The following is a 27882-nucleotide window of genomic DNA, read 5'->3' as shown; positions in this document are numbered from 1 at the left end:
CAAGCATGTTCTCTATGCTCCAAAAACCACAAGAAGGAAAAAGAACACTAGAAATAAAGGAACTTTGTATGCAGTATCATATAATGAATCTCCCATGGATTAATCACAACAAAAACTTCAATATATTCTTCATAGAAACCATCAAAGAACCAAAGGAACACAAAAAAATGCTCAATATTGAATGGAATTCATCACATGGTAGTCATATTTTGTAGTCTTCATAGTTTTCATAGTCTTTCTCTCAATCTCTCACATGTACATACAATATTTCTTAATAGAAATTGGCTCTCTCTCTTACACTATCTGTCTTACATATTTCCTCTCTCAATAGTACATGAGAATAACAAATAATCACACTCAATAATCCTCTCTTCGTTGTGGATACACTCCCAAGTGGTAGATCTGATACAAAGAGACACCAAAGACACTACCATGACCTCACAAGGCTCACTAGTGTCACTATCACTTTAGTCTTCGCTTCAAGACTTCAATAGCTACATCTTCTGCTTCTTCCAACTCTTTTGAGCTAATACTATTCCATTTACAAAATTAACAAACTTCCCCAAACTAAAAATCCATAAAATAGAATACTCACAAAAGCATACAAAAGACAATAGAAGATCCATAAACTCTCAATAAAAGCTCAGTAAGATGTACAAAAAACAATTTAGCTCAAAGTAAAATAAATCCAAACCATCCAACTCACTTCCACTAATTTTCCAAACTACTCATTTACAATCATAACCTCTCACAAAAAAATGAAAACTGATCAAAACAAAAGTAAAATAGGCCCATTAGAACCAAATAGACACATCACAGAACCAATCAACACATCATAACTCAATCTTCACAAACCATCATGAGCTTCTCAAACCTACTCAATCCATTCCAACACACTCCAAAACACTTCCAAACAATCCAAAAACTAATCAATCAACCACAAAATCAAACAAAAATCACCCAAAATCCAACAAAAAATAGCTTAAAACACTATCATTGTAACACTCAATATATCTCCACACTTAGCTAAGAGAGTGTCCTCACGATTGTGGAAAAAGAGTAATAAAAGCTCTAAACAACCAAGCAATCTAATCATCAACTTTAATCCATTATCTCTCATTCTAGCCAAGCCACAAAATAACCTAAGTCTAAACAAATATATGAAATGAAAACTATAAACTAATATTAACAAATCCTTTAACTAAGCCAACAAATTATTGAAGCATATAATAGCTTTTCTTTCTCATTTGCAACAAATCTATGGCTTTATCTTCAATTAGCATCTGGCTTTGATCATCTTCAACTCCAACTTTGTCTTCTCATGATAAGGATAACTCACATGCATATACATAGCTCACACAAACAAACCATCCATCAAACATTGAACTCACATTTACTAGACAATGTAGTCTGAATGGCATAACCCCCCAAAAAAGGAGAGCAAAAAGAAGGTTTTTCATTAAAACTCAAGATACATTAGAAACCTAAGCCACTTACTTGTGAAGATGAAGATATTTCTTTTTAAACTGCATATTAAGCTTAAGTCTTTCCAATGTTTCTAGTGTTTCTTCTTAGACATTGAAGACCATTTGGGAAAGTATAGGCCCAAACAATATAGTTTCAAAAATTGGTGGAATTTGAGGATCAAGTTTCCCATCCCTTTGTACTGCAAATAGATTAGTACAAGAGGAATATAGAAAGGGAACTAGTAGAAACAATAGGCACAAGAGTCCATACAAGAGAACGATTAGGAACATGAGCAAAACATGAAGGAGTATATAGGTGAGAGCATTTTCTATGGATTACCCGAGTAAGAGATTCATCTTTCTCATCATTTAAGGAGGGGAAGGAATTTAGGTGGAGGTTGCACCACAGAAGTTATCCAGTAAAAAGGCTAAGTACACACGTATTGCTATGGTGGCATGTGAGGTGGTATGGCTAGAAAAGTTATTGGGTGATTTGGATGTACATGAAGGTGGTTCAGTTGTCATTCATTGTGACAACATGAGTAGTATAGAGTTATCTAGGAATCCAATATTCCATGCTAGAACAAAACACATTGAGATACATTACCATTTTATGAGAGAGAAGCTGCTCGCAAGAGATATTGACTTGGTATATGTCAACACACATGATCATATAGCTAATATTTTCACAAAGGTATTAGGTTCTAAGAAGCTTCAAAAATTTCGAAGCTTACTTGGCATTGTAGAGATATAGTTGAGCTTGAGGAAGAGTGGTGAGATAGCAAGCTCAACACATGTAAACATTGATGATGGACTGCTTGGTTAGATGGGTCCACACATCTACACTTAGCCTGTCGGTGGTCATTATAGTCCTTACATGGCCATTGACTCATCATTTATTATATTTAGTTGGTTGCACCTACCTACAACTGGCATACTTTTATAGTGCACTCGATTAGTATAGTTAGTTATGCATTGTTTGACTTAGTATACCACTGTTATTTATGTTATATCTTATCTATACTTTGTGTGTATTGTATTGTGTGAAAAAGAAAAAGAAGAAACCAACAAGAAAATATTTTGATCTCCATCTCTCTTCTTATGATCTTGAGTGAGCTTCCTCTTGTGTGTATAGTGTGTATTGGATGCAACAGCTCAAGCAGGTCCCCCCATCATATATTTCTTGACATGAATGAGGATCTCTAGTGGATATACAAGCTTTACACTAAATCAAAATATGGTTTGTTAGAGTATCTATTGATTTACAAACCTATGAATGCATTCCTGACTTTCATAGACTTAGTTTGTGAGGACCATCCTTATTAATATTTGTATTCATATCCGGATAGTTTTTGTTGTTTAGTATATCTTGGGAGAGCATCTCAAGTCTCATCATCATCAATATCTTTAGAAAAGACATCTTATATTATCATATGAGGAATGTTCCAAATAAATGTATATGAGTATATACCGTAAACAATGGTATGCTATGGTCCACAAATGGATGAGGAACTCTAGTGACTATACAAGTTTTACACCAAATCACAATATAGAGTGGGTATATATTCATGTACAAACCTATGAATGCATTCCCAATTGCTGTGGACATAGTTTGTGATGTTTACTCTTATTAATATTCACATCTCGATAGATTTAGTGGATCGACACGTATTAGGTAGGGCATCTAGAGGTATTTTTGTGGACACATCTAAGGAAGGATAGCGTGATGGAAGAGGATCTAACAGTGGCGACCCTTAATGGCGAAGGAATCTAATACTTAGGGCGGCGCAGAAAGTGGCGCCGTGTAATCGTAGATGATTATCGTCGGTGGCATGTTGTGGGGATGATGCCGACATAAAGCAAAAGCCGAGAGGAATCCGATTCTTCACGGGGTAAGGCCAGGCGCCCGCAGTGCTATAAAGATTGAAGCTACCAGCCACATTTCTTCCAAGGCGATTAATCGAGGTATCTGGGTACCTCGCTTGCTCACATACGATACATATATATAGACAGACAGAGAGAGCGAGAGAGAGATCTCAGCCACTGCAGCAATCATGTCTTACCCACACCACCACCACCATCACGAGAGCCCGTATTACGGGGACACACCACCCGCGAGCTTCAGCTACGAACGACAAGAAGGCTACGGGTATGGCTGTCCTAGCGACTACAATCACGAGCGAGTCAAGAAATACCAGCACAAAGAGCACCTTGGCGAGGTTGGTGCAGTTGCTGCGGGTGCCTTCGCCTTGGTAAAGTATCATTATTCTCACCCCTGCATAGACATATACCCGCACACTATACACATGGGGACAACTGCACATATGTGCACGTATGAAAGCTATAATTAATTGTGTGTCTGCGTGCGCATGTGTGTACCTATATGTATATGTACATGTCTATGTGTGTATGTGTACATGTAGTTACTTATATATAGTTATTTATGCATATTTAGGGACAACACATCCCGACCTAACAAGCCTTCTTTCTCTTGATATCCAGTATGAAGCTCACAAGGCCAAAACTGATATCCCACATTCCTCAAAACACAAGCATGAGGCTGAACTAGCTGGCCTTGCATCGCTTGGATCCGTAGGCTATGCGGCATATGAGCACCATGAGAAGCATAAGTACAACGGGGGTTGGTAGAAACAAGTATTGTGACAATTTAGGGCTATAATGGAGCAAGATATCATATAAGAATAACTATAATCATGTTGTATCAGTCCATTTCAACACTTGATATTAAAGTATCGTCTTAGTCTCTAGTATAAAACAAATTATGTGCCACTAGGTCACTAGGTAGTACTTGATTGAGTTGGTATAAATAAAAAATTTTTGACTCTTTTGCCAAGTCAAGTTTACTATAATAGTTCAAAACAAATGATTGATTGATGTCTCTCTATATTTGGTTGCATATCTAATAAATTCAATGTTAATGCATCATGATGACAACAATGCAAACCCATTTTGAGGTGCCCATCTACTTAACAATTTAGGTTATTTGTGTATACCTTGTATTTCAAGACAGAGATAAATTCCAATCTCTTGTAGATTCACCAAATGTTACGAGAGAAATTGTAACTACTTTAATGTGTCTTAATATGATTTAACACTTTATTTCCACAAGTGTTAGAACTTTCCTTATTATGAACTATCATAGATGGATACAATTGCTGTTTTATTTAAATATACAAATTTATCAATGAGAACCCTCTCTCTTTCTAATTGAAAGAGGCAATGATAGAAGATAGATGGGTAAGATGGAGGGCTCAATAGTCTTCCTCTTCTTCTTCATTCTTCATTGTTTCATTCCCCCTATCTTCTCATACACATAATGAGACTAGTTGAACTTTCACTACAAGATAGAAGCCTTATACCGACGTTCGAAGTGACAAAAATGTTCATAAAGAAAATTTCCTCCGTCGTCGCAAAAAATGTTGGTATTAGCGATGCCATAGAATAGTCACTATCAACGTCATTATCAAATATCAATGCAAATAGCGACGATGATAGAGATGCTTTGCGATGCTAATAGTGACGCGTGTAGTAAATTTGTGATGCTAATAGCGACCATAATAGGGAAAATAAAAAATGTGGCAGGGTAGCAAATAGCACTATGTGCTTTATTTGGGCCATACAAAAGAGTTTCAGTAATGTGTACAATGCTCGCGTAAATGAAGGCAAAGTGTACTTCAATCATAACACTGATATATGAAATAAATACAAGATTGTATAATGAAAGCGATGGTACAATCATGGCAAGATACTACTACTACATAGAAAATGCCTACACAAATCACGTGACCAAAAAAGAAGAGCATGTGCACTCCACGGATCCAAGGGCGAGCTATAGATCCTCGCCATCCAAAACCTTGTCCCGCTGCAAAGGAGCATCAAACGGAATTCGCAAAAAAAGAAAAAATACACATCACTCTACCATACAATAATACATTTTAATTAAAATTAGTAACTATGGACAAGAAAGATGAGTGACTTATAGGGCCACCGCGTCCATACAATCAGTCGATCAATGCAATGAGACCGTGTCTCTCTGGATATCGAGTCTCTAGATCGGTGAGATCATGGTTTGTAATGGAGTGTTGCAAAGAAAAAAAAATACAACTATTAGAAACACGATTGTCAGTACAAAAAAAAGCAAGCTGAAAAAAAGAAAAACTTACAAAGTCCTCCAAATATGTCATGTGGCCACCACTCCCAAGATGATGGACCACTCCTACCTCTAGTCATGTCCTCGCCGCCTCACGCTGCTATCTCCAATGTCCTAGAGAATCTATAGCCTCCTCCCTGAGTCGGCACCAGTCATTCGTGTCTAGCCACTTGGGCTTTGAGGCCCCACTCTTAAGTGCCTTGCATGCGTCTAATCGTCTGTGTGACATGTACGCACACATGCACTCCATCATCCAACCTGTGGAAAACCTATCTATTGTGGTAGGTACCGGAAACTCCTCATGCAAGGATACTAATATGTAGTCCTTTCTCCCCTTCGATATGTTTTTCCAATGATCCAAGACATTATGCCGAAAAACTTGTTGGCACAACTCTCTCATACGAGCCATCACCCTCCTCTCTTATCATTCATGATGATGGTTCCTACCCTATCATCTACAAGGTATCCATACCCCTCTAGGGTATGCCTAAGATGTGCCCTCTCCCACTACGACCATGCTCCTGGGCATATGCAGGAGATCTCTGTACATCTGGTGTAGCTACGAGGATAGTATCTCTCGGAGTAGCATCCATAGGGGTGCCACCTATGGACGACTGAGCAAAAGAAGTGACTAGAGTAGACGTCTCCACAAGTGTAACAAATCCCATAGGTGACGCAACTCTAACAAAATAATGAGACGGAGACACTGCGTTGGTACCTCCATAACAACCACCTGAGCCACACTCTCTCAAACCGCCATGAGAGAGAGGAGTAGCACCTGTATCCAGAGTCAACCGCGGACTCACTGCATCCATGTCTTTGCAGCATCCCCCAGAACCACTCCCTCCATCCGGCCCAAGTCTGGAGCATCGACCTCGTCTACTGGAAACTAAAGCATCAGAGTGCACTGAAGTAGATCTAACAGAACGGCCTGATGGTGTCCAAGACAGCTCCTGGTCCACCATATCTCTAAATTGAGCCATTTGATCTAGAGACATGCATGTAAAGATCTTCTATAGCTCCTTGTTGCTCATTCCTCGACTCATCGTGCTAATCTAAATATCCACAAAGGTCACGTACATAGATAAAAATTGATGTTAGCATAATCAATATAAATCAAGCAAAGCACGATAATATAAATCTAAAAAAAAAGATCTTACTTAAAATGCATATCTTATGTACCCTTATAAGTGATTTGTCAATGAATTGAGTAGGTGGATGCTCCAACTATGAAGTACCCTATGGTTCCATGTCAATCTCCTAACACAACTCCGTATACACTGGAAGGTCAATAGACATGTCACCACAAAACGATGAGTCCACCTCGTTCTCAAAGAATTCTTGGACTCCTGTATTTCCATCATTGTTACCCGATTCTAGCTCCTCTACATGCTCCAAGCTTTCGGTGGCCTCCACCCCTTGCAATATCCACCCCTCTATTTACATAATGTCCTCATCTACACTCGAAACGTCACTTTGATCATATACTCTCGCACTTCGAAGAGTTGAAGGTATAACATACCACCATTGAGGTTGTCGGGGGTTTGGATAGAAATTTACATGTTAAAAATCACGTACAAGAGAGATTTAACTTTTGTGACATGTACCATGTCATAATAAAATTTAAAAAAACATGAGTTCATACACCTATTCACAATGGGCCGACAATACAAACGTGTCGCACAAATCCATCCATCTTTTTTCAGAATCTATTTCGAGAAATCCAGATGGACCTCGTCAAACAATTTCTCCAGCTCCTTCAAGTGCCACTTTGAACCATTGCACATTGAATAGCATCATGGAGAAGCTACGGTAATCCACCGTGATAATACTTTGCAAGTTTCCAAAGTACTCCATCTCATCTATAACTGTGTTTGGATCCATTGCTCGTCATCGGCTCTCTTGCTTGAACTTTGCCATGATACCACAATTTGTTGTAGAGCACATTTTGTCGATACGCTCCACGGGATGCTATCCGCACGACGACGCCACACTATATATTTTTTATTGTACATTGAAACACTCAATTAGTTGTCACATATAAAATATAGATACAACAAACCCTAAACACGTCGTCACCTTTGGACTACATCCCCTCGAGAATTTCCACTCCTCGGTTGAGACCTCCACCCCTTCGCGAGATGCTGCGGTCAAAGCTCCATGCAACCATCACGTTGACATAAGCTGTGGCATCTCCTCCATGCCCTCAGGATATCAAATTAGTGGATGGCGCGTACTACGTCGAAATTCAAATCGCACTTCTTGCTGATCTTTCCTAGCTTGCTCATACCTAGCGAGCCACGTCTCCATGGAGGCATGGTGCAATATACAAAAGTGATTTACTTTCTCCTCCATTGCAACATCCATTCTTTTTTCTACCCCATTACCAACCACCACATCTCCGGTTAGTCTATCATTGTCCTTCATCGACCATAGGATATTGTTGTCTGAATCCACCGTTGGAAGCCATTGTGAAATATATGCTAATGCCTCAGATACCAACCAACCTTTAGCCATGCTACCTTCTGACCAAGCTCATTTTTACACAAAGCCTTTCAGGGTTTTCATGAAGCACTCCAAGAAGAACATCCATCGCGTATGGACATGTCTAGCATTCTCCACTTCATCTAGAAGATACACAATAAGGTGGATTTGTATTGTGAGCATACTCGTAGGTAGATATTTCTCAAAGAGACAGACCATCCCACTGCTCCCCGGCTTGTGGATTCAATAGAGGATGTGTTAATCTCCTTCTGTAAGATCCATTGCACTAAAGTTGACAACCTGTAAATCGCCTCACGTATTTCTGGAGTAAGGCATCCTACGATCGCGATTGGTAGTACAAACTACCACAATCAAGGAAGCATTATGAACAACAACTACACTCCAAATAGCAAGATATGTAGGCCACTTACAATCCATTTGTAGTACAAACTTGACATATCTTATGCCAATCATGGGATTTTAGCTCTGATAATTGGTCATCTTTAGAAAATGCGGACTTGAGAAAACACATCATACCCGTCGAAGTACGGATAGACTTGACTATTTGCTTCACAATGTGCTCTTCTTTAGTGGACAAAACCCAAGGATCATGAGATAGCTGCAAGTGACCATCAGCACTCGACTGCAGCCAAAGCACCTCCATCTTTCCTACCTCCTTCAAATCCATTTGTACCCCTACAGTGTCTCTCTTTCCTGTGATGTGGTCCCATAGTAAGCTACTCACATTCTTGAAAATATGCATGGGATCCAACAAGTGGTTGATCTGTAAGTGGGTCCAATACGGTAACTCATAGAAAAATGAGAACTGTCACATTCCATTTGGATATGACTCCATGTGAACCATTTTCAGCTTGTACCAGCTTTGGGCATTCATATGTACCGGAGGTCATCCAAGAAAACCTTCCCTGAGTTCATGAACCTCTAGCAAGAAAGTGGTGTGTCCTTGATATACCATCTTCTTCATGGTCTGTGACCTTTGGGAGTCTAACTATGGCCCGCACAATGGACATGCATGATAACTTGAGGTAACCAGACCTGTCCCAATACCTCTATTCAATAAATATAAACTCAAACAAGCTATGATAGATATTACCAACGAGAACGAAAGCCTACATACATAAGCACTCTCCGAATCTTGGAAAGTCATGCATGGTCCACATGAGAATGGCTCGAATATTGGTGGATCATCAACCATCACGCTTGCTCATATCTTCCACAGTGACCCCCTCCTCCCACAAAATCTTAAGCTCATCGACTAATGGACAAAGATACACGTCCATATTTTTTACTTTGTAATAGCAGCTGGAAATGAGAAAGCTAAGGATGAGATGTCCTTTCTTCGTAGAAAGCCATGGAGGGATGTTGTAGTTAACAAGGACTATAAGCCACACACTATAAGAAGTTGAGTGCATACCGAATGGGTTCATGCCATTCATAGCAAGACCAAGCTGAAGATTCCTTGGCTCTCGGGCAAAGCTTGGAAAGGTAGAGTTAATGTGACTCCATGTGCATGAATCCACTGATATTCGTTGAACTCAATCTGTGGATCTATTCTGTACATGTCATGTTGTCAAGCTCACCATGCCGGACGTACGAAACATGTAGTTTATGCGAGGGATAAGAGGAAAGTATTTAAGAACGTTTTGAGGGATGGTTTGCCCTTGCAATTCTTATCGATAACTGTGAGCACCACTTTGGACATGTCTCGATAGTCTCGTATTCTCCTTGAAATAGTATGCAATCGTTGATACATGTATGGATACTGTTGTAGTCCATACCAAGCTTTCGTAAAACATGTTGCGCATCATCACGAGACTCAGGTATGGTATTTGCAAGTGGTAATATATGTTACTTTAGTAACCTTTAAAAAAATCATCAAACACCTTGAAAAAGCACAAATATTTTTTATGATAGTGCCGAAAAGAAATCAACGAAGCATGTGTACAAGGTACATGAACAACTCGTTCACACTCGTATCGCCCACTCGTATTTTTCTTGCACACTTAGGAGTGCAAGTAGTTTCTTCAGGCGAGATACTCGGTACCCATCATATAATGGTACGAATGCTTCCTCTCTAAGCGGATCAGATGTCTCGACATCCATGGGCATCAATGCATTGATCATTGCCTCCATCTCAGGCTCGAAGATTGTAGGAAATTTTTGAAGGTTGCATGTCTCCTCTGGTATTGACTGTATAGATTGGGTAGTACCTTCCAAGTGATGGATTAGCTCAGACATTCCATCCATTCCACTCCCACAAACTTTTCTAAGTGGTTGCAAAGAGTGCACTCCTCCTTGGGATGAGACGTCACCTCCCTAGTAGAAAATTTTTCAACCACACCTAATGTTTTTGTATATGATATTCAATTAGTTTGCGAATACAATGCATGATTGATATACACTTTTCTTACCATTTGCTCAAAATCTGAGATAGTTTGATCAATGATCTCTGATTGAAACTTGTCGAAGCGTCATACGTGCTCTATAGACAATCGACATTTTTGACTAATTGCCACCTTACGTTGAGAGCAAGGACATGGGACACACTGATTAAGATACTACTCCTGATCTTGAACATCACGACCTTCATCGTTTTCCATTTGGTCTACGTTACGACAAATAATTTGTTTTTTTAATCATTCTTTTTTTCTTTCTTAAATTGTTTGAGAATGGATTTCTTCTCTTGTAACTCAATAAAATTAACGTATGGAAAGTCTCCACCCACCCACAAATTAACATATGTCATCGTGTTTCCCGTCTTGTGGCATTGCACCGGACCTTACCAAACTTCGCCGCTGCCGCCGCCGCCACCGCCACCGCCACCACCACCACCACTACTACTACTACTACTATTACTACTACTACTGCTACTACTACTACTACAAATAAGAAAAGAAGAAGTTAAAGAACATGATATTACCCTCTCTTTGTTTTTTATCCATTCATTCTCTTTTCTCCCTCCATCTCTCTCTCTTTCTCTCTTTCTTTATTATGTTGTATGCTTATTCTCTCTCTCTCTCGTTCCTTCTTTCTTTTTCTCTTCCTCTCCCTCTCTCATTTTCTTTAACAAAACATCTCTCTCTCTCTCTCTCTCTCTCTCTCTCTCTCTCTCTCTCTCTCTCTCTCTCTCTCTCTACTACTACTACTACTACTACTACTATAAATAAGAAAAAAAAAGAAAAATAAAAAACAACAACAACAACTACTACTACAAAAAAAAAACAAGAAAATAAGAAAAAACTACTACTACTACTATGTTAACCGTCAGACGAACAAGGTGGAAAATCTGGAAAAGCTAAAGTAGAAGACAAAGGCCAAGACAAAGTGAAACGGAAGACAAAGGTGAGCCAAGAAAAATATGGAAGCACAAGAAGTGCAGAAAAGTCTTAAATAAAGGAAAAATGCACACAAGAAAAAGCGCAAGTCAATAAATTTGTAAAAGAGTGCAAGCACATCATGGTTTAATTTAAAGAGCGTCGGGCTCTCACCCGTGCAATTTGTAAAGGTGGATGGGAGGTAGGAAGAAAGTTAGGAAGATATAAGGATAATGGGAAAAAGGGCCTAGGCTACGGCCGGCCATGTAAAAAAGGGGATAAGGAGATGACCACCCAAAAGGGATTTAAGGTTTTGTATATAAAGTTGAAAAGTGAATGAGAAGCTCATTCTTGTGTGTGGTCAAAAGTGGCTCTCCTCTTCTTCTTCTTCTTCCTCTTCTCCTTGCTTGCTTGAGCTTGTGCTTGAGAGAGAGTGTGTGAGAGTGTGAGGGAGTGAGTGTGTGAGGGTGAGGGACCGAGGAGGAGAAGCTCTCCATCTTCTCCTCTCTTCTTCTCTTCTCTTCACTTCTCTTGCCTTGCTCACGGTAATGGAGCTTGGAGCTTGGAGCGTGGAGCTTGAGGATGGAGCTTGCTTGGATCTTGCACTTGGATTATGGAGCTACCTGAGTGTGTGGGAGAGGAGGTAGCTGGATCGGTATGGATGTAAAAGCTCACTACAACCGTAGATATGGATGCTGCGTGGCCCTGCGGGCCCGTGGGGGCTGTCCCCCCCAAGCCCCCGCAGAGGGGGCTTTGCCCCCTCTGCACCTCCCCCAAGTAGGTTGGAGAGAAAACGCACGTCGTGAAGGTCCTCCAAATTAGACCCTAGTGTAGTAATGGCTCTATACATGTATGAATTCTCACTTGCAAAAGAGCAACCAAAAGCCCATACTTGAATAAAGACAAATAGAGACCCTAGAACCTCAATGGGCCAATCGAGCCAACAAGGGCAAAAAGGCCACACTGCAAAAACACGTACGTGTTGCATTCGGACTGCATCTAGTCAAAGCAAAAATCAACAACATCAAGCTATAACTGCGAGGATGATAGATATGACATTCCTGACAATAGATGCACCTTCAATAGCACTGCACATGCGATCCAAGACATCAGCGGAGAATCCACATTTGGTTGTGTAGTTGGGGACTCAAGGGCATTTATCAGAAGGCTTAAATTTATAAGCCACGACTTGGAAGATGAAGACATAGTACCACCTGCTTATCTTAGGGTCAAACTCACCATGAAAAGAGAGCACACTATTGATGCTCTAATTGATGAAGGAGCAGAATTTAATATCTTGACCTATGAAGCATGGACCATACTAGGCCAACCAGAGCTCACGCCAATTAATGCAACTCTTAGTCCTTACGGGGGACATCCACAAGCACTTATAGGAAAGTGAAAAATCCTTGCGACAATTGAAACTGAAAGCTTGCCTATCCTATTTCATGTTCTTCCAAATAGTGCTAATTGCGGAAAGGAAACCCTCCTAGGAAGACCCTTCAAAAGGGTGACTAAGTTTGAGGCTGACTATGTAGCACAGAGGATACACCTGACACTACCAAGTGTAAAGATAGTCCAACCTTTAGCAAGGGTGATCTCATCGAACCTCCAGGGAAAGGCAAGGAAGGTGCTAATATAATAGTCAAGCCTACTAACGAGAGCAAGGACTTATTGGAAGAGTTGATACAAGCACGGGTCAAACAACGAGAACCAGTGAGTGAGGCCATGCCTGAAACAAGAAGGTCAGGAGACAATACTAAGGACGGGCTTTGGACTTACAAATATCCTAGAAGACCCCAAAAGAAGCCCAAGCCTTATAGACGAAGGCATCGATGGAGAGCTAGCACAATGCCGAGATGAATATCCAAAGCCTTGCTATGTGCTCAAGGATATTATGCAAGTAACCAATGGATTTGGGTACCAAAACCCCCTTGATAAACCACCTCTATCAGCTAGAGGCCAGCTTGCATCAAAAGCAAAGAAGCACATGAGGAAATCTAAGAGAAACTCTAGGTCTCGGGGCAAGAAACTAAACATGAGTGTTCAAAAGGAATAGCCTCAACCTAGCATGCTTAATAAGCAGATGTCAGATGCAACCATTGAGCATGCACAAAGACCACTAGTGCTCAATGAGCTTTTGACTTCCCAAGAGGATAATGAGCACCACAGGCACAACACTGCTCAGAAGAAGACTGATTTCTCGACAAAACAAATGGCATAATCTCCTAGAAGCCACAAGCAAATCTTCCAGCCAATATCAAAGCCACTTAGGAGTCCCAAGTCTCCTACACCCTCTTTCTCAAAATGGACACAGGAAGCACAATAGCAGTCATCAAGTGCAGCTGCTCAATCCTAATGTCTATCTCCATCTAAGCTTCCAAAAGTCCAAGAACTAGGACATGACACCACCCGTAGCTCTCGGCCCAAGGTTATGCTTCTGCAATCTATTGTGACTAAAACAGCTGAGGCTGGATCTACACAAGTTAATGCTCAAAGGGAAACAAAAGACACCATCACTTCCAATCGGCCTAAGGACTTGACACTGCAACCCACTAATCGTAGCCGATCCACTGAACTAGCTGCTACTACTTCCAATCAGGGATCACAACACTCGTAGCCCTTGGCCGTAACAACGCCCCTTGCGGAACGTGTCCTTAGTATTTTCAAACCACCTAAAGCCGAGGCTTGACGAGAAATCTCTCAAAGATGTGGCCAAGGAGATGGCGCATCTGACCAATCAACCTAGCAAGGTTGTCCAATAGGTCACAGCTACGTCCCATGAGGACACACTAGAGAAGGGGAAAGCTGAGGCCCAACCAAGCACATCAATGGCTCACCTAGTTCAGGGTCCTGAGTCATTGAGTTATGCATCTTCACCACTAACCAAGAAAAAGAGGAGAAAACAATGAAAACAATAGCAGTTATAGGTGGTTGTGGACCCAAGAATATTGAGACCGAGAGAGTTGGAGAGTTGAGGAATAAAGCATTGAGTCCACGCACTAAGGAACCCATTGCCATCTCCCCTAACAGTAGTGAAACCTCAAACACATTTGTGTGTTTTGATAAGTCGAAGCAACCATCATTATCAGTGGTTGCTTGCAACACTCAATCCATTGATAATAGAACTTGCATTGACCAATCAAGAGTGGATACAACACTGTCACGACAAGGTGAAAAATCTATACCAGTCGCATCTGAGGAGAACCATGACACAATAGCAGCAAAAGCTCAGGAAAAATGCACAAACCCCGAGAGCATAAGAAATGCTAGCATTGACCAATCTTGCTCATCTAGGCCTGAGCCCCCAGCTATGCTAAAGCCAAGGGAAACTCCTAGAACCTTGCATGAGATAGCAACCGAAGCAAGCCCTCGTTGAACATAGAACTGTCACCGAGTGCTTAACTAAGTTGGATGCTAAGCTCAAAGTGTTCGCACGTATCTACATCCTTGCAGACATGGGTGCATTTCCTAAGAAGTAGGTTGAAGAGTACTTGCCATTTTCCCTATCTTAGGAAGAGCAAGAACATCTTGGCGAGCACTATGACAAACTCCTGCATGAACACATGCGACTCACCTCTGACGAGGAAGCCGACGAACTACACTTAACCGTAACATTCAATGATGTGCTCTGCCAACCAAATCTCTTAGAAATAGAGCAACTAAAGCGATAATCAGAGGGTCAAAGTCAATTCGAAAAATGTTAGTTTGAAAATCGTGTTGCAATGGCCGAACTAGGAGCCCAGATTATGACAGTCTTAGAGGAGCGATTGGCCAAATGGCGGTCTCAAAGAGATCCAACCTATGTGGCACCAACTTCCTTTCGAGTGCTAACTGCCATTCGAGGTATGGGCTTAGCTGAAACTAGCCAAGAGAACTCTATGTCTGATAAGGTTCTCACTGAGGAGGAGTTACATGTTGCCAGTAGACTCGGACAAGGTTCCATGCTACTCGATGTTGCAAAATATCTATCTTTATTGAGTAAGCTGTCACGAGTACTAGATGCATGTGCCACACTCCAGTACAATCCAAAGTTCTACAATTGGTTTTTATCCTCGTGAAGTGACATGGATTCGTAAACATGTACATAAATACACAATGAATTTTGTGACCCTGTATAGATAATATCAACACACACAAGCAATTATAGTCAAGCGTAGGGAGAAGAGTTGGGTTTGACAGGCTGAGCTTCTCAGGTCCTCCTCTCACTACACATTTAGAAGTCGTGTGACCATTCCCGCCTCCAAGAGGAGGGCATGCAACCCTCATTATCACCATTTGAAGCTCTGACTAACATCTCTGATGGTGTAGATGGGGCACCATCCCTTTCTATACACCTTTTCCCTCTTTTCAGTCTATCCTTCCAGGGATGAGCCCTGCCCCACTCCATGACAACCAATCCATGCAACTTAGCATAAGCCAAGATTTGCTAATGGAGAGAGGCAAAACAAACATCATCACGGGTGTTGTCCCTCTACAACAAACATTACATGCCTCACCTCTCCCCTCCTCATCATATGTGCTTGATAACCCACTGTATAATCCCTTCCATGCAAATAGTTTTATCCTACCTCAAGGCCTAATCCTTGGCTCACATTTTTCAGGTCTCCCTACGGTAGTAGTCATGGAGCACATAGTGCATTTGGCATGCAAGGAAGCTATCCGCCATCAGAGGGAGCATGCAGTACAAGCTCCTCTATCGGAATGCTACGTACCTACGCTTAAAAGGTATGCAAAGAAACGAGGCCCCAAGCAATACCGCCCCGGACATAGGCCAAACAATCCCCAGGCTAGGGGAATAGAAGCTCAAGGGAGCACACGAGGCGTGGCAACACCGGTCGTGCAGGCCCCCACCAGATACTCATGCACCAGGTGCTCGAAAGAGGAGAGGGAAGCTTGAGACAAGTAGGAATTTGATGCATTGTTCAAAAGCATTCTAGAAACAGTTGCGGCCAGGGACTACACCGTTTAGGTCCCGGGTGACATCTTCCCCACCCAGCCTCACAGGAGCCCCTCACCAACAAAGCCTCAGTCGTCTGACCACCCGGACTTGCCCCACCTCGTACAAATAGAGTAGCCCCATGTTGTATAAAAGGCTTATCAAATGCTACCTGGCCATGAGTTTTTGTCTTTAAATGGTTAAGTGCTGATATGTTTCCCAATTATACAAACTTTTCATATTTGCTTTAAATATATTCCACGTCTTTCGCAAAAGAAAAAGATAATCAAGTGTAGGTGATAAGTATCTAAGTCAACACCATGGAATTCAGATACGTGATGTCTCCTTGAGTTGCATTGGTTTATTATAGTTGCGGCATAGGCCGTGCATGTACTCTCATGAAGTGACAAGTGGATACAAGATGAAGCAGGTCTTTGTGCAAAAGTGTTCAATACCTAAGACATCACAAGACCACTAACCCCACAAAGAGCCGTGACAAAGCCACACTGCCGAAAGCAAAGATCACCCTTGCCGATCACCCACATCACATGGCCCAAAGCATGATCATAGCCACTTCCTCTTTCTGGGTTACACTCTACATCGGACACTCACACAGCTCTTACCTCAATTGTACAAACATCGCACGTTCCAAAGAGGGTTGCAAAATCTCAAGTGTATCTCCCCATCTCAACAGTTGCTTATCCAAAAACGAGGCTAAGACACACTCATCAGTGTAATATCCATTTTCTGAGCCTTCGAAGCTTGGCATTTCCCAACCCATTGAAAGACTGATAGCCTCAACATATTGCAATGGTTGTACTCATGCAAGTCCAAAAAAAGAAAGAAAGAAAGAAAGAAAAAAGAACAAGAAAAAGAAAACAAAAAGAAACCAAAAAAGGAAAAAGAAAAGAAAAGAAAAGGAAAGAACGAAAATATAAGAAGCACCCACGATCACAGCACAGCACCTAGGGATCCTCAAATTAGGTACGTCCAGTGACCTTGGTCGGCTGGCTTCGTCCCTAGTCCCCTAGCCCTTTTCCATCACCCACAATTGTTCAGGGCACATCAAGGGCAGGACATACCCAAGGAGCTTGACTTGCCTATGGTTAGACCTGTCATTCTGACCCATTCGCACGACTCCCTCTTGCACTCTGCCTTAATACCCTTGCAATCAATCGTGGTAAGCACCCCACGAATGGCCATGAAAAGTACATCGTCCTTATCACGAAAGTCTAATAGCTACTAGCTACCGAAGGTGCGGTGTTCCTATGTTCAATTATGCTACGTTGTGCAGTCATAAGGCAAAGGATGTCTCATACATCTTCACGTGTATTTCTTCTCAACATGGACAACTTTTCTTCATCCACACATTGTTACGAGAAACCAACCCGCGGTCTTCTAACTGGGTAATATCTAAGTATGCATGAGCACTCACATAATATTTGCACCAAAATATATACACAGTTTGGGTCCTCAAGTGTAGGACAATACTCTCAGCTTTCTTAGAGTTCGACCTATCTCCCAAACTAATTGAACTATGTCTTGTGCACGATAGAGAAGACTAGCACTACCCCTAGGGAGAGACCACCTATGAGAGGTTTTCAATTGCAGGTATTGAAGACTCCAATGAAAGTGTCGTTCGCTCTTCATCATCACCCAACTCTAAATTCTTATCCTTTATCATCCTACAAGCCCGCCAAGAATTGTCATGTGCAGAATCCCCAACAAACCAACACTTTTGCTAGCCATCAGTGCAATCCCCAACAAAGAACAACCCTACCACCAACTCCAACAACCCTACCACCAGCCACCTAGGCCAGCAAAGTGCCCCCAACGACCTTCCTCCACACCACTACCAACAATCCTCCACGGCAACCACCCATGTCCCTTCCTCCCACTTCTTCAGTGCATGCCATAGCCTGCTACCTACGACGGTGAGTGCCATGGGACTGGCACTCGTCTAGGAGGGGGTAATATTAACCATCAGACGAACAAGGTGGAAAATGTGGAAAAGCTAAAGCAGAAGACAAAGGCCAAGGCAAAGTGAAATGGAAGACAAAGGCATGCCAAGAAAAATATAGAAGCACAAGAAGTGTAGAAAAATCCTAAATAAAGGAAAAATGTGCACAAGAAAAAGCGCAAGTCAATACTTTTATAAAAGAGCGCAAGCACATCATGGTTTAATTTAAAGAGCATCGAGCTCTCACCCGTGCAATTTGTAAAGGTGGATGGGCGGTAGGAAGGAAGCTAGGAAGATATAAGAACAATGGGAAAAAGGGCCTAGGCCACGGCCAGCCATGTAAAAAAGGGAATAAGGGGATGACCGCCCAAAAGAAATTTAGGGTTTTGTATATAAAATTGAAAAGTGAATGAGAAGCTCATTCTTGTGTATGGTCAAAAGTGGCTCCCCTCTTCTTCTTCTTCTTCCTCTTCTCCTTGCTTGCTTGAGCTTGTGCTTGAGAGAGGGAGTGTGAGAGTGTAAGGGAGTGAGTGTGTGAGTATGTGAGGGTGAGGGACCGAGGAGAAGAAGCTCTCCATTTTCTCCTCTCTTCTTCTCTTCTCTTCTCTTCTCTTGCCTTGCTCGCGGCAGCAATGGAGCTTGGAGCATGGAGCTTGAGGATGGAGCTTGCTTAAAGCTTGCACTTGGATTGTGGAGCTACCGGAGTGTGCAGGAGAGGAGGTAACTCGATCGGCATGGAGGTAAGCTCACTACAAGCATAGATATGGATGGCGCGTCAGCTATGTGAGAGGTAGTCATTAGTGCTCAACTTGGAACGCTTGAAGCAATAAGCAGTCCTTGGGTCTTGGCAATTGAGCGAAAGCTCCCACATACTACTACTACTACTACTACTACTACTACTACTACTACTACTACTACTACTACTACTACTACTACTACTACTACTACTACTACTACTACTACTACTACTACTACTACTACTACTACTACTACTACTACTACTACTACTACTACTACTACTACTACTACTACTACTACTACTACTACTACTACTACTACTACTACTACTACTACTACTACTACTACTACTACTACTACTACTATGACTATGATGACAATAAATAATAAAAGAAGAAATTAAAAAACAAAAATAACCACTACTACTACCACTACCACTACCACTACTACGATTACCACAATAACAACAATTAAGAAAATAAGAAATTAAATAACAACAATAACTACCACTACCACTACCACTACCACTATCACCACTACTACTACTACGACCACCACAACAACAACAAACAAGAAAAATAAAAGAAAAAAATAACAACAACTACTACTACTACTATTACAAAAAAAATTAGAAAATAATAAATTAAAGAAATACTATTAATAAAAATAAAAAATAAAAAATTAAAGAACTACTACTACTACAAACAAGAAAATAAGAAATTAAAGAACTACTACTACTACTACCACGACTACTACTACTGAGAGCTGAAATGATGAACGGGTTGCCTCTTACCCATCCAACCTCCAACCTCACTAAGGGAACTAATGAGGGGCACCATCTAGCCAAAGGGAGGATGGGCTAGGACATTCCTTTTCTCAAAGAGAATCAAGAGAACCAAGACACAAATTTACAAGAGAGAATATATGTACTAAACACCATATTGGAATATGAGAGAGAGAGATGAGAGGAGAGGGAGACAAGAGGAGAAGAGGTAGAGGAAGCTTTCCATTATGCTACATGGAATGAGAAGATGAGAAGAGAGGGAGATAATAGGAGAAGAGATAGAGAAAGCTTGCCATTATACTACATAATAAAAGAACTTACTCATAGCTTACCTCACAGAGATGAGGGTATTCTAGAGTGCTCTCATGGGCTTGTCATTGTCCTTCTTCCCCCCTCTTCATTCTCCATGGGCTCTTTATATAGCCTCCATGAGGGATTAGATTAAGCTAATCTTCTTGATTAACATAATCCTAGATGATATATGGCATCTTTGAAAATATGGAGAATAGTGGATGGGACAAGTCTCCACCTTGGTCATCATGCAAGAAGCCAAGGGTGGTGGTAGAAAAAAATAGAGAAATGGAGCTAGATTACAAGAGGTGGGTGCCCAAAGCACATTATTATAATATATTTACAAGAATGATAGAATGGAAAGTTGGTGTGGTGAAAGAGAGAAGCAAATTGCATGTAGCCAGTAGTCTGCGCCTTCGTAACTTCAAATCCGTGAAGAATCTGAAAAAAGTTTCTTCTGCAACTTTGTAGACTAGGTCGAAACCAATCAGACATCGTGGGAATTTTTTTGAAAATTTGTTTTTTCTTAGGAGTTATTGAGATTATAAAAAACAGCTTCCAAAAGCTGCTTTGACTTTAATCCCCCATATATATATAAATACATATAAGCATGTGACAAAAGGGGTCCATGCTTGTAAGCTTTTGTGCAAGATCCAAGTGACACCATGATATGGATATTGACTTGTGTGCTAGGGTGAGGTGTCCTCTAATGATGGTGATAGATTCCAAATCTTAGTGATGCAGGTGGAGCCCATGTGTAATTGGAGACTAGGTGTGAGAGACAAAATAGTTACCATGTGAGAGACACCACCTCAAACCTAAAAGCAAGGCTTGATATTCTGCCTCATTGTTAGAATGGACATCCTCCAAGCTGGTACCTTCTCCATAAAGTTTGTCACCTTCGGGACTGAATACCACTATTCCTGTTGCCGCTCTATCTTTAATACGCTTGTACGCCCATCAAAGTAGAGGGCATGGGCATTCTCCACCCGTGGCGGCTCCTCAAAAGGAGGTGTCTCCACTTTTACCTTTTTCTTCTCTTTTTCCTTCTTTTGATGACATCTATGGGTCAACAAATCAACTAGGCAACCTCAAGTAGAATCCTCCACCTTGAAGGTGTAGTCAAACTCTTGGAGTTGTATCACCCACTTAGCGATTCTGGCTGAAACATCCATGTGTTGTAAGGCATAGGGAAAATGCTCTTCTGTCGTGATCACTGTGAATGGCCTAGGGAGAAGATAAGGACGAAACTTTCTTATAGCAAACATTAGAGACAAAACCATCACCTCAACCATCTTGTACCCTCGTTCTGATGCTGTCATTACTCTACTAGAATAGTAAACCGGTCTCATTAGGCCAGTTTTAGCATCCTTTTGTATTAGTGTTACCCCTAGAGCATCTTCCCCAAAACTCGGATTGATAAAAAACTCCTAATCCCAACAAGGCTATAAAATTATAGGAAGGGTGCTAAGAGCCTTCTTCACCTCGTGAAAGCACCTTTCGCTTTCGTCACTCCACAGGAGCTCCTCGGAGTGGGTTAACTGTTGCAGTGGAAATATTAATTAGGAGAGGAGATGAATGAACCGCCCCATATATCGCACCTTCTGAATGAAAGAGGTTAGTTGCTTCACAGAAGATGGTGATGGCACCGCCAATAGGGCCTTAACTTTGTTTGGATCTGCTTCAATGCCCCTCTCACTTACGACATGCCCTAACAAAGTTACACTGCTTTCGCCAATGCGACACTTCTCATGGTTTAACTGCCCCCCATTTGTGCGAGGCGGTTGAAAGCTTCATCCACCTTCCCTAGATATAGAGCCTTAGAACTATAAATACAAAAATCATCAATAAAGACCCTAATGGATTTTCCAAAATATGGCTGGAAGACATAATTCATGAATCGCTGGAAGGTAGCTGGGGCATTTGTTAATCCAAATGGCATTACTTTGTAAGCAAAACAACCCCAAGTTGTAATGAAGGTGGTCTTCTATTGATCCTCCTCAGCTATTCAGATCTGAAAATAACCTGAATACCCATCATAAACAGTGTATCTCTCATGCCCGGCCACCTCATTAAGTATTTCATCCTGAAAGGGAAGAGGAAAGTGATCTCTCTTAGTTGCAGCATTTAGTGGCTTGTAATCCACACAAATCCTCCATTTTCCATTCTTCTTGGGTATCACCACCACAGGTGAAACCCACTCTGAGTCCCCTATTGGATAGATGAAGCCTGCCTTCAAAAGTCATTGCACCTCAGTGAGTAGAGCATTTTGTTGTACTCCCAATCTTCGTAGTCGCTGCACCACTAGCCATGCTCCCTCTTTTAGATTAATGTGATGTTGTACTGCTGTCACACCTGTGACATGTTCATAATCAGAAATAAAAAAGGACAGTGTTTTATCACCACTTCCATGTAGGCTGCCTTCTCCTCAACTGATAGATCCTTAGACAACATTTTTTCTAACCCCTCCTTCTCGACCTTTGGAAGCTGCTGCGGAATTTCACTACTAGAAGGCCCTTTTAATGTAATCCCCGTCACTTCTAGAGAGCTTTCTTCCTCCTCGTTAGAAGACTCTCCCTCTGTCACATAAATGACCAACCCTCACTGGAACTCCATTCATCAGCGGTGGTCTCTAACACAAGATCCCCCTGTCGGCCCTCCTTCATGTTGTAGATAGTGCTCTTCCATTTTTTATGCGGCCCCTTTTGTGGCCTTAGCTCTAAACCCCCTGTCTCCCAATCTTGTCTGGCTTTCATTTCCATTAGCCATGGTTGCCCGAGAACGAGTGGATAGTTGTCCCCCTTCACTGGCATCACATACATGTCAAGCTCCAATTGCACTCCACACACCTTTACCTTGACTTTCTTTATAACTCCCAAACAATTTACTACTACATTGTTAGCCATTTTGGCCCCAAATTTAGTAGTTTCATTTACCTCTAATCCCAAACGATGCATCAACTTTTCCGTCATGACACAAATCTCTGCACCTCCATCCACATATGTCTTTGACACTCTCTGCCCATTGATTTCGGCTTCCACTAGAGGCACAATATTTTTCATCTTTCTAGTCTGGATTGCATTCACATGTCTATTCTTCATGGATCTAATGCTTACCATCTTTGACCATTGTCATCGCACTGTTGGAGATAGATGTAGTAATTGTGGCCATGAAATGTTTGGCCCTTGATTCCTCACATCAGCAATCAAATCATAAGCTCTAGTACCTTTACCCAGGGAAAAATCATCTGGCTCAATGTGTCGGCGTGAGCGAGCCCTCCTCTTTTTATTGTTGCGTGTCTTTGCAGCCATTGATGACTCTGCCTCCTCTTCCATATTTTCAACCTCCTTTGGTGGTGTAGGCTCCATTCTCCCAATTCTACGGGCTTTTCTCACCGGCATTGCTTCAACCTCTACTCTTTTGGCCTTCCCTTTGACATCACTCTCATCTAAACTAATTATCCTGACATCATGATTCTCTGGCGGCTGGACAGGCAAGGGCGGTACCTCTGCAAGTGGTCGAGGATGCTAGAGAACTTGAACCGGTGGTGGAGGCCTTGGATTCAGTGGAACAAACCTTTCCCTAGGTGGTGTCACTTGTTGTCCCGTCCTTCTTGGTTGGAATCCAATTCCTGGAAAACACCTAGGATGAGGGTAAAAGTACATACCATGGCCAGTCTCCCCACAATTATAGCAAACATACTCTCTTTCTTGTCTCCTTGGACCTCGATTGCCTTCATTTATGAGGGGAGGGGGCCATACTCCTTGCACCAAATTTAACGAAAGGCTTTCAAGTTTATTAGTAATGTGTTGTAGGAGCTCTTGCTATGGCATCTCCGGTTCAGGTGGGGCCTCTGCTATTTCTCTAGGCCTTGGCATGGTTGGTAAAACCTGCATGGGCTCAACTCCCCCCTTTAACTGGGCTTGATACTTCAATTTTCTATCTTTCTCCCTGGCATAAGTGACTGATTCTTCATAGGATGTGGGAAACTTTCCTTTGACCTTCTCCCTTAGTAGAGGATGAAGTCCGGCTAGAAAATAATCTTTCTTAAGGTAATCAGGTACTCTTTCTCCCTTGGCTAAGGAGGTTGTCCATTTATCCCACAATTTTATAAACATGCCTTCATAGGCTTGGTACTCCCCTGCTACGGTTTGGCGAAGATCGAAGAACTGTCTCCAAATATCTTCAGGTGGATCTATATCTTGGTACTTGTGCATGAATGTGTTCTTGAGATCCTCCCAATTACCCCTTGTAGCCTCCGGGAGAGCTTGATACCACACTCGAGCATCACCCTTCAGAACTAAAGAGAAGGCCCGTACTTTGGTTGCTTCATCATCTCGGCCTGTGACTAGGAAGGTCATTTCTAAGTCATCCAGAAAGTCTAGATCTTTCTCCCCTTTGTGCCCAAAAAAACTTGGAAATGCCATGTTGCCTTAGGAGAGTACGAAGATGAAAACGTCTAGATTTAAGTTGTATTTTATGAGGGGAAGGATGAATGGGTTCAGAGATGCATTGATTTTAGAAAGACATCTAGGCCCCAGTATGCTTCTAATAATGCCCTGGAATCTAAACTTTGTGCTGGCTACAATATGCACAGTTTGCATAGCAAGTGGAAGAATAGGTCCATACAAATCATGGTGATTCATGAGAAACTATTATAATAAGATAAAAACATGTACATTGAAGGATGCATTGTAGTCTAGCATTGGGAAGATTATAGGTTCTGGTGATACAAGAATCTCCCTTAATCTTTTAGCCCCAAAGTACATGACAAGACGCTGCTGGAAGAAAATCTTCCTACTGATGCATACATTAACTCGTATGTTTTGTATAGAGTGGAAGGTGTAGAAATTCAGAAGGTGTGATGGCCACCTTTTCAACCACACCCAACCTTCGAGCTAACAACAGTTGAAGGTAGTCTCCATACTTTGCACTTCTACAAAACTCCACACCGTTCATGCATAGTTGTCCTCCTTTGATGTGGATTAGGCCAGAGAGAGAGAGGGATTTGATGATTTAGAGATGAGGACCTCTTGGAAGGGCCTTCACTTTGTTTGCAAAACACTCACCACAATTATGAGAACCTAGCAATTTATGGCAACATTATTTTTTCCGTTGTGAGAGAATGGAATTTCTAAGGTGAAAACCTTTTACCCGCATACGTGCTGTCATCCGATAGGCATACTTCCTTTCTTGGGCTTCCTTGGGAGACCATTGTGGGAGTTGTGGAATTCGACCAGCTTCAAAAAAAGTTAGTGAATGCATTGGAGAAGAGTCACTTGGGGCACTTGTTGTAGAGGATGCACCACCATGTGTTGTATCGTCCCACATAAGGAGGTAGAGATTTGTGGTTGAGAATGTCCTCAGCGGGGGCACAAAAAATGAGAGCTGAAATAATGAACGGGTTTCCATCCAACCTCCAATCCTCACTAAGAGAACTAAAGAGGGGCACCACCTAACCAAAGGGAGGATGGGCTAGGACATCCCTTTTCTCAAAGAGAATCAAGAGAACCAAGACACAAATTTACAAGAGAGAATATATGTACTAGACACCATATTGGAATATGAGAGAGAGAGATGAGAGGAGAGGGAGACAAAAGGAGAAGAGGTAGAGGAAGCTTGCCATTACGCTACATGGAATGAGAAGATGAGAAGAGAGGGAGATAATAGGAGAAGAGGTAGAGGAAGCTTGCCATTATACTACATAATAAAAGAACCTACTTATAGCTTACCTCACAGAGATGAGGGTATTCTAGAGTGCTCTCAAGGGCTTGTCATTGTCCTTCTTCCTCTCTCTTCATTCTCCATGGGCTCTTTATATATCCTCCATGAGAGATTAGACTAAGCTAATCTTCTTGATTAACATAATCCTAGATGATGTATGACATCTTTGAAAATATGGAGAATAGTGGATGGGACAAGTTCCCACCTTGGTCATCATGCAAGAAGCCAAGGGTGATGGTAGAAACAAATAGAGAAATGGAGCTAGATTACAAGAGGTGGGTGCCCAAAGCACATTATTATAATATATTTAGAAGAATGATAGAATGGAAAGTTGGTGTGGTGAAAGAGAGAAGCAAATTGCATGTAGCCTACAGTCTGCGCCTTTGTAACTTCAAATCCGTGAAGAATCTGAAAAAATTTTCTTCTGCAACTTTGTAGATCAAGTCGAAACTGATCAGGTAACGTGAGAATTTTCTTGAAATTTTCTTTTTCTTGGGAGTTATTGAGATTATAAAAAAAGGCCTCCAAAAGCTGCTTTGACTTTAGTCCCCCATATATATATAAATACATATAAGCATGTGACAAAAGGGGTCCGTGCTTGTAAGCTTTTGTGCAAGATCCAAGTGACACCATGATGTGGATATTGACTTGTGTGCTAGGGTGAGGTGTCCTCTAATGATGGTGATAGATTCCAAATCTTAGTGATGCAGGCGGAGCCCATGTGTAGTTGGAGGCTAGTCCTTTGAAAAATCTATGCACTCACTCAACTCCTAGGTGTAATCCATTTCCATCTTCACTAAGATAACCATCCCTTTTACCCTTTACATTGACATGCCTCCTAAGAACTTGTTCCCCCCATTTACTAGAGTTATCATAATCGAGAAGCAATGTAGCATACCTAGTGCTTGAAGAGTAAACCCAAAGTGATATGGTAAGCTCTTGATAGGGGCTTTGGCCAAATTTTGTGGTAATAATCCGGGTTGTAAAAAACCTGGATCACTACTACCACTACAAACAATAAAAAAAGAAATTAAAGAACTACTACTACTACTACTACTACTACTACTACTACAACTATTACAAACAAGAAAAGAAGAAATTAAAGAACATGATCTTACCCTCTGTTTTTTATTCATTCATTCTCCTCTCTCTCTCTCTCCCTCCCTCCCTCTCTCTCTCTTACTCTCTTTCTCTATTATGTTTAATGTTTTTTTCCTCTCTCTCTCGTTCCTTCTCTTTTTCTCTCTTCCTCTTCCTCTCTCATTTCCTCTCTTTCTCTCTCAATACACATGATTTTTAACAAAAACAAGCAAAATAAAAGGAGAAAAAACAAAAACAAAGCAAGAAGGAACAATGCACTCATCGCAAATGCCTGAGGATGGATTCGACGGCTCCTCTTTACGACGGCAGCTCCTCTTTGCCCTTCGTATACTTCCTCCTCTTCTTCGCAAATGGCGGTGGTGGCAGTGAGAAGCTCTCCTTATCCCTCTTTCTCTCCCTCTCCCTCTCAAATGTAAGATGCACTTCTCTCTCCCTTTCGCTCCCTCTTTCGTTCGCTCGCGCAAAATGATGCGCTTGGGTTTCAACCCGCTTTTTTTTGCCTAAGTATTGTCGTTATTTGCGTCGCCACTAATTTGTGTCAAAAATGTCCGTCGCTATACTACTATATCCTTGTAGTGCTTCCATAAAGTAGCTTTGCATCATCTTCTCCTACTTTATTGTTCCACAAATACACATAGTGATAGACATAGACTAATACAAATCTATCAACATTTTCTCTCAATCTTACTATGAGCTTATATATTTAGAACTCCAAATGCACTCCTAAAGGATTCAAACTTAACTTTAGCAAATGTCTTAGAATTATAAGAAAAGGAGAGGTTAGCGATGTCAATTTTGTCACATAAAAGACAAAAACATTATCTTTATAGGTATCCATCTGGATCATGGTTTAAGGGATAGCCCTCTATGACACATCGCTTATGCAATG

General features: G+C 41.5%; 1 protein-coding gene across 1 annotated transcript; it reads left to right on the top strand.

The window, feature by feature from the left end:
* Positions 1 to 3407: 3407 nt before the first annotated feature.
* Positions 3408 to 4520, top strand: LOC148029884 (uncharacterized). The gene is made up of 2 exons (XM_087686195.1): positions 3408 to 3718; positions 3969 to 4520. The coding sequence occupies exons 1-2, from the start codon at positions 3521 to 3523 to the stop codon at positions 4113 to 4115; spliced, it is 345 nt and encodes a 114-aa protein (XP_087542321.1). The 5' UTR covers positions 3408 to 3520; the 3' UTR covers positions 4116 to 4520.
* Positions 4521 to 27882: the final 23362 nt, after the last annotated feature.

Source organism: Lygodium microphyllum, chromosome 10 (assembly GCF_053477565.2).
Source record: "Lygodium microphyllum isolate KBCC chromosome 10, Lygodium_microphyllum_v1.1.10, whole genome shotgun sequence".
NCBI classification, from domain to species: domain Eukaryota; kingdom Viridiplantae; phylum Streptophyta; class Polypodiopsida; order Schizaeales; family Lygodiaceae; genus Lygodium; species Lygodium microphyllum.
This window is presented reverse-complemented; position numbering and strand designations above follow the sequence as displayed.

Excerpts from the sequence above, each read along its gene's own strand:
- LOC148029884 (XM_087686195.1), top strand. The coding sequence starts at position 3,521 with ATGTCTTACCCACACCACCACCACCATCACGAGAGCCCGTATTACGGG. Across the intron at positions 3,719-3,968 it reads CTGCGGGTGCCTTCGCCTTG|TATGAAGCTCACAAGGCCAA; the intron begins GTAAAGTATCAT and ends CTTGATATCCAG.